The sequence below is a fragment of the Abramis brama genome, assembly GCF_963993115.1.
Source record: "Abramis brama genome assembly, chromosome: 25".
Taxonomy (NCBI): domain Eukaryota; kingdom Metazoa; phylum Chordata; class Actinopteri; order Cypriniformes; family Leuciscidae; genus Abramis; species Abramis brama.
Window position 1 is genome coordinate 4,723,900 of NC_139987.1, and position 8,542 is coordinate 4,732,441.

The 8,542-nt window shown below is 41.9% G+C and overlaps 1 protein-coding gene and 1 long non-coding RNA gene across 2 annotated transcripts; one reads left to right on the forward strand and one right to left on the reverse strand.

Annotated features, from left to right (window-relative positions):
* The first annotated feature begins 2,207 nt into the window (after positions 1–2,207).
* Positions 2,208–6,192, forward strand: LOC311076991. Its single transcript, XR_014604725.1, has 3 exons — positions 2,208–2,394; positions 2,584–2,644; positions 6,004–6,192. It is a non-coding gene; the product is annotated as an uncharacterized lncRNA (long non-coding RNA).
* LOC311076616 (uncharacterized protein) lies at positions 3,686–5,081 on the reverse strand. Its single transcript, XM_084104953.1, has 2 exons — positions 4,835–5,081; positions 3,686–4,698 (listed from the first exon to the last, which is right to left on the reverse strand). Exons 1-2 carry the CDS (start codon positions 5,042–5,044, stop codon positions 4,327–4,329), a joined length of 582 nt encoding a protein of 193 aa, XP_083961079.1. The 5' UTR covers positions 5,045–5,081; the 3' UTR covers positions 3,686–4,326.
* Positions 6,193–8,542: the final 2,350 nt, after the last annotated feature.

The window sequence follows — 8,542 nt, forward strand, 5'->3', positions numbered from 1 at the left end:
GTGAAGCTACTGATGAAGCAGATCAAATGACACTAGTTCATATTGTTGTGTTACTGTGTGACCTTGAACTTGCTTATTTCTCAGACAGGTTCTTATTTGGTCCTCCAAATTGTTGTACTTGTTCAATTCTTTTCTACTTAGTACATACTTAGCAGGGTTCTAGACTGCAACCAAATTTATATAATGAACGAGTACATCCTGAATCCATTTTTCAAACTGTGTTTAAGTGTGATAACGGCATTAAAATAGAAATACAACATTACAAAGTCAACCATTGATGGTTTCGTGTGGATATACAGTGAGTACAGAATGTTCACCGGAAATGCCTGAGCTGGCTTATCGAAAACCAGGAAGTAACCATGCATATAGTCCATTAGAAATTAAGGAAATTTAGGAATTAAGTCATATAAAAATGAAAAGATTGCTATAAGTACGTGTGAGAGAACTCAAAAAAACCAAAAGAGTGAATGCAGATATAGGAAATGTACACTTCCGTGTGAATGATATATCATACCAAATGACACTAACGATTTTGTCTTGGAGTGGAGCATGAGCGGTCAGCCCTCGAGGGGGCTCTGTGCTCACTCTGATCACTTCACAGTGAGAAAGCTTCGTTCCCACCTTTTGGATGGCGTTTATGGTCATGGGGTTCGCAGCTTGATTTGGCTGACGAGCTTGGGCAAGTCTTTCCCTTTCCCAATCCTCTGTCGCCAGTTCCTGAGTTTCTTGCTCTGAATCCGTAAGCCCACTCGCTGGTTTCTTCCGGTCCGGCGAAGAGCTTGTTGCTTGGCCGCTGTAGTTCAGAGGAACTGGAGTTGAGGTGGATGTTTTGTCTGAGCCCGCCTCTTCCTTGTCACCCACGTACGAGGAGTTACTGGATGTAATTGTTTGCACCAGCGTCAGACTGAATCTAACTGGACGGTGGCTAGAGCGGTTCATGGCAGGTCACAAACATTCGTCTCCTGCAAGCCTTCCGTTTCTCCCAGACCTCTACGATGAGGTGTTGAGGTCTTGGGGGAAATCTTTTTCTGCCTGTATGTTCCCACCCAGCAAGTCCAACTACGCTAACGTTAAGGGGTTGGAGGAACATGGGTATGTGAAGATGCCCTGGATGGAGGAATCGTTAGCTGGTTATCTCTCATCCGGCGAGGCTCCCACTTTGCCCTTAAAGCCTTGTCAGTTTACATCTAAACTTGTGGGCAAAGCAGTAGTGGGCCAACCTGGTGGTGTTGCAGGCGTGCCAAGCCGCACGTCCTGATTTTGCCGAGTTAGACACGTTCCTGGGTCAAAATATTTTGTTGATCCAGGAACAACATTCCTGTCCAAAACTTTTGTCCTAACCCTATCCCTCCCCCTAAACCTAACCTTACCCATAAGTTATCCCTAAAATTCAGAGGGAAATGATAGGTGAATAACACTGATGGAGCACCAAACCCTGGTTGTAAGCCTAAACTTGGAATAAACTGTAAAACCCTCAAATCCGATTGGTTGATGGGAATTTTGTTCCAGGAACATGTTGTACTTGGTGAAATCAGCTACCAAGTTGACCTCTTGAGGGACGCTGATGTCGGGACACAGTCGCAGAGCTCCGCCGCACCACCGACCTTGCCCCAAGAACTTGCCACATGTGTTTTGAATTAGATTTCCAAAAGATTTTTCCTTTTCTTGATCAGGGACACACTTATGTGTCATAGATCAACACTTTAACCATTTATAGGCTTATTTACATCTCAGGTTTTATGCTGTATTTATGTTACAAAACATTAGTTCATATAAATGTCAGGCATTAAACATATTCAAATAGCTATTTAAATAATTTGACAAATAATGCATTTCAGTTGTGAGTTTGCAGTGTATTATACAGTATAAAAACCAGTGATCCATCAAGATCCCTCAAGCTGTGTTTCGAGCACTGGAGCGTGTCCAAAGTCGCATGCCATAATTTCCCACACGTGGATTTGAGATGTAAAGTACAGTAAATCCTGTACATAAGTTAAATAGAGTACACTTAAGTTCTGAGCCTTTCACGAGCTAAACACGTAGCAGACAATGTGATTTTTCTGAACAATGCATTGGGACAGCGGCGTTGCATGATTTACACTATTGTTTGGATTACTACACACTGAAGGGGCAGCTTTATGTCCCAATGGGGATGAAGAGGATTAAGTAAATAAATAATATTGTAGAAGGGATTTTACAAGGCATTTTTAAAGTTTTGATATAGACCCGGAAGTGTCACAAATGTTGACTTATTGTCACGTCATCTACATGGGAATTCACTGGACCAAGCCCTGGTTTATTCACATCCATCCAGTATTTAAGCCACATTATCACAGATGCCAGAGTAATACAGACTGTGACATTACAGTAACTGGACGAGAGCATCAGCGCAAGGTAACTCACTCATCTCTTGAGTTATGGAACATTTATGGCTTTTGAATCTGTTTATTACTGGTAACTGAATAATCACTGAATATGAGCAAGCAAATTGTGCTATAAATAAAAAAAATATTATTCTGTGGCAAACAATATTTAGAGAATAAATGTTTCACATTAATCTCTTTAAGTGCTTTTGTTTTGTAGGATGAAGTCAATACAGGCAATGTTATTGATGCTTTTTGTTGCATCGGTCTTTTCAAAAACAGTGAGTATCAGTTATTTGTTTTATTTAAAATTGTTATTTTTATATACAATATATAAATGTTACTTTTATTGCTACTTCAGTTTCTTTCAAAAGCATACAGTACTATTACAGTTTTTCTCAAATGCTAAAACACATTTCACAAACGTTTCCTCCATGTTTCCCAATGTCTAAACACAACACCCCTTTCTAAAGCTACATAAACAACCACACCTTCTCACTTCAAAACTCAAACTTTCACACCAAAAGAGCAGCTCAAAGCTTTCAAAAATGTAAACACTATACACATCATTACACACTACAGCAAAACAATTGAAAACACAATGCTCAATTTGTGAGAAGGTTCTTTGTTTCATAACTGCCAATGCATATTTTTAGAAACTTTACAGTAATGGATCTTAGATATCTGCAGAGGATTAGGCATTTAGATTTGTGAGTTTCATATGAAGAGTATAAATCTATAGTAAATTCTGCATGTACACTACTGTAACACAACTCAATGCAAAAACAGAATCTATTGCACACAACAGTACTCTTGAAAACATGATCAGGGTGTGAAGTTTTTTTATTTAATTTATTCACACCACACACACACACCACAATCACTGTGCGGCATCATGTCGCTGAGCTGCATTGGGCCACATCACCTCATCCACATCGCAGGCTATATTGTCTCTTGCCAGGCACCGCGGGAAAAACGCCCTGGAATGGCGAATCCATCCTTGGAAGGCCTCCACTGGGATGTCAACACAGGCCAGCTCCATTGCCCTTAGGAGATTCTCTCTAGTGTATGGTTGTCTGTCATAAACCTTCCATCTCCACGATGAGAAGAACTCCTCTATAGGGTTCAGGAAAGGGGAGTAGGGTGGCAGACAGACGTTGGTTACTGCGTGGTTACTGTTGGTGGTGAACCACTCTCTGATTTGGTTTGTTCTGTGGAAGCGTACATTGTCCCAAATGATCACATAAATGTGATGTGCAGGCCCAGGATGGTGTTGTTGGCGGTCCAGGAGGATGTCTTTTAGCCAGGGTTCGAATTATGATTTCATCTTTGTGGGGGTCTCTTTAAAAAAAAAAAAAAAAAAAAAAAAGTAGCTAGCCTATGAGCAGGCGCGGTAGCTTAATAATGTAATATAAAAATATAAAAATTTGTAAATATAATACAAATTTAATAAAAAAGCATTGGTAACACAATTCAATTTAAATTGTAACAGTAAATTGTTAAATTATTTGGTTTAATTTGTCGTTTAATGAGGTCTAATATATGCTATATACTATATACTAAAGTGGTCCAGTGGTAAAACCTTTGCCAAACACGTCAGAGGTTCTGGGTTCGAATCCACACTCATATCAGTTTTTTTTTTTTTTTTCATCAAATCCGATTATGTTTATAAGTGGTTCTATATCAGGCAGAGACACGTTTGTGTGCATTTTGTTTTGTAATTTTACTGGAACGAATAGAGAGTCTCCACAACGGATTGAAGCGCGCCCGAGTGAAGACTGTGCGCGAGCCACAAACAAACACAGTATCCGCGCCAATGATCGCAGCGGCACTTTTATCACTTGATTTAAGCATAAGGATGTACCGTAGTGTGATGACGATCCGAGATCCCGCGAGATCCATGTGTTTGGCATCTTGTCCTATCTTTTAAGTCATGCTACAGTAGTCTGAAGAAAAAAGTGCTTTATTTGTAATTTAAAATAATGGTGCTGATGATTTTTAGAGACCCCCACAGGTGTATGATTTTACTGCTTTCATGGGAGCTCATCCTCTCTCTATGGGAGCTCAGCTCCCACTGGCTCCCACGTAATTCGAACCATGCTTTTAGCCCCTCTAGGAAGGTGAGGAGACGTTGGGTGTTGTAAGACCCAAGGACAGCATGCCGGTGGACAAGCCCCTCCGAACCCATGGCCACACAAAGAGTAATATTACCCCCCCGTTGGCCAGGAACCTCAGTGATGGCTCTTTGGCCAATGATGTTCTGCAGGTTGAAGCCAGCCTCATCCAGGAAGAGGTACTCATGAGGTCTGGCCATCACGTCCAACTGTAATATCCTCTGTGAAAATGTGAAAGTGCACAGGTGTTCAGAACAACAGTCAATCAGGTAGCACAGTATTGTCCAGAAGTAATGTAGGCCACTGAGCAACACAGTATGTCCACTAACTGTACTGTGAACATGGATGTATACTTACTTGCACATACTCGTAACGTAGGTCTTTGTGTCGCGCAGAGTTGCGCTCAAAGGGAACCCTATAGACCTGTTTCATCCGCATCTTTTGGCGCCGGAGAACTCGGTCTATTGTGGCCAAGCTGACATCATCAATGCTCTCAAAGTTGACATTATCGGCAATGACTTTGTCTCTGATCTCCCGGAGTCTGATGAGGTTGTTCTCACGAACCATATCCTCAATGAGGGTTTCTTGTGCCGCTGTAAATATGGCAACCCTCCCACCTCTATGTGGCATTCTTTCAACTCTAAAGAAAGAAACCAATAGACTACTTTCACACGCTTGTAAAATTGTATTGTGACAAAGAAAGCAATAGAGTACAATACCTGTTGTGTTGTCTGAATGCCCTGATATTGGTGGCCACGGTGAACCTACTCAGGTTTGGACGGACTCTTAGTCCTGCTTCAGCCATTGTCATGCCATGGACAATGACATGGTCAATGACTGTTGCTCGCATCTCGTCCGTAATGATGGTGCGAGGTTGTCTTGCTCTCCCTCCTGGACCTTCTCCTCTCCCTTGTTGGCCTCCTCCTCTCCCTTGTTGGCCTCCTCCTCTTCCTCGTTGGCCTGCTCCTCTTCCTCCTCTGATTTGAACTCCTCTTCCTCGTTGGCCTGCTCCTCTTCTTCCATGGCCAGCTCTTCTCCCTCCTCTGACTCAAATTCCTCTTCCCCTGACTCTGCCTTCATCCATTGTGTTTGTTTGGAATCTTCAGCAAACTGTGCACTCTGAACTTGCTTTTATACATGTGGTCACAGCATTAGCAACAAGTGTCTTCAATTTTGAGTCGTTGTGTGTAATGAATGATGCCAGGTGTGTTCATTGTGTTCAAATATTGCTGACTGTGGCAAGCATTTTGCATCACATGAGCTTTCATTTGAGAATATGAGCAGAGTTCTTTTGCAACTTGTGTTTTAGCAAGGAAAAATGTGTTAAGAATTATGAGAACGGAGGATTGTGTTTTGTGAATTGTGTCTTCATGTGAAATGTGTTTATGATATTGGAAAATGATGGCTAGATTTAGTAAATGTGTTTAGACAACTGGTCATTTGGTTTAGAGGATTGGCTTTTGTGTTTTAGCATTTGAGAAAAACTGTAATAATATATATATTTTTTCAACTGTTTGAATCCCCAGTTTCCTTTGCGCAGAGGATTTGATTCATCAGACTCAGGATCCAGTTCCAGAGAGGATTCAAACTTTGAATTCAACTTTGAATTAAACTTTGAGTCTACATCAAGTGAATCTGAATCTTCTGAGGAAGTTATTGTGCCACGCACATTCCCTCCAGCTAGCAGAACAACAAATCCGTCGACCACTGACCAGACAACACAATCCACAATCCCCACGACAGCCACTCCAACTAGCAGAACAACAAATCTGTCAACCACTGACCAGACAACAAAACCCACAATCATAACGACAGCCACTCCAACTAGCAGAACGACAAATCTGTCGACCACTGACCAGACAACACAATCCACAATCATAACGACAGCCACTCCAACTAGCAGAACAACAAATCTGCCGACCACTGACCAGACAACAAAACCCACAATCCCCACGACAGCCACTCCAACTAGCAGAACAACAAATCCGTCAACCACTGACCAGACAACAAAACCCACAATCCCCACGACAGCCACTCCAACTAGCAGAACAACAAATCTGTCGACCACTGACCAGACAACACAATCCACAATCACCACGACAGCCACTCCAATTAGCAGAACAACAAATGTGTCGACCACTGACCAGACAACAAAACCCACAATCCCCACGACAGCCACTCCTACTAGCAGAACAACAAATGTGTCGACCACTGACCAGACAACACAATCCACAATCCCCACGACAGCCACTCCTACTAGCAGAACAACAAATCTGCCGACCACTGACCAGACAACACAATCCACAATCCCCACGACAGCCACTCCTACTAGCAGAACAACAAATCTGCCGACCACTGACCAGACAACACAATCCACAATCCCCACGACAGCCACTCCTACTAGCAGAACAACAAATCTGCCGACCACTGACCAGACAACAAAACCCACAATCCCCACGACAGCCACTCCAACTAGCAGAACAACAAATCCGTCAACCACTGACCAGACAACAAAACCCACAATCCCCACGACAGCCACTCCAACTAGCAGAACAACAAATCTGTCGACCACTGACCAGACAACACAATCCACAATCACCACGACAGCCACTCCAATTAGCAGAACAACAAATGTGTCGACCACTGACCAGACAACAAAACCCACAATCCCCACGACAGCCACTCCTACTAGCAGAACAACAAATGTGTCGACCACTGACCAGACAACACAATCCACAATCCCCACGACAGCCACTCCTACTAGCAGAACAACAAATCTGCCGACCACTGACCAGACAACACAATCCACAATCCCCACGACAGCCACTCCTACTAGCAGAACAACAAATCCGTCGACCACTGACCAGACAACACAATCCACAATCCCCACGACAGCCACTCCTACTAGCAGAACAACAAATCTGCCGACCACTGACCAGACAACACAATCCACAATCCCCACGACAGCCACTCCAACTAGCAGAACAACAAATCTGCCGACCACTGACCAGACAACACAATCCACAATCACCACGACAGCCACTCCAATTAGCAGAACAACAAATGTGTCGACCACTGACCAGACAACAAAACCCACAATCCCCACGACAGCCACTCCTACTAGCAGAACAACAAATCCGTCGACCACTGACCAGACAACACAATCCACAATCCCCACGACAGCCACTCCTACTAGCAGAACAACAAATCCGTCGACCACTGACCAGACAACACAATCCACAATCCCCACGACAGCCACTCCAACTAGCAGAACAACAAATCTGTCGACCACTGACCAGACAACACAATCCACAATCCCCACGACAGCCACTCCAACTAGCAGAACAACAAATCTGTCGACCACTGTCATGACAGCACATATTGCAATATTGCTATTTAATCATATTTTCACACAAAATTAATGTACACATAACAGTATACAATTGATTTGTATTGATTGATTGATTGACAATTGATTGACAATTGAGTTTACAGTATAAAATCATGTTTATGCATTGACAATGAAGGCCTTGATACTAATGAATTATGTAACTAATTAAGATTAAAATGTCCCTAGCATGTCCCTATTATGGTTTTAAGTGTTCTTTTTTTTTTTAATTTAAGAAAAAAAAAAATATTATGTAAGAAAAATAATCATTTTTAAATGGGATTTAATATCGGTAGTACTTTTTTCTGAAGTAAGAAAATACGATTTCATATAAGCATATTAATATGTGAAATCATTAACTTTTCTTGTACCTTTTTCAGTAACCAAATGAAATAATAATAATAGTATAAAAGTATTAATATTATTACTATCAGTAGTTGTGGTAGTATTAACATAGCATTAGTGTAAATGACATGAAACCTTCTATATATGTTTTTTTCTTATTCAATAATGCACAATTCACTTTTTTTTTTTTTGAGTTCAAAATAAGTAAGATTAACAGCACCATCCTAGCATGGTTGGGGAAAGTTGCTTTTAAGGACGAGCTAGGAAGAGATCGTACGACAAGATGGATTCCGTAGCAAAAGGGAAAATGGCCAGAGCAGCCTCCCCACCTC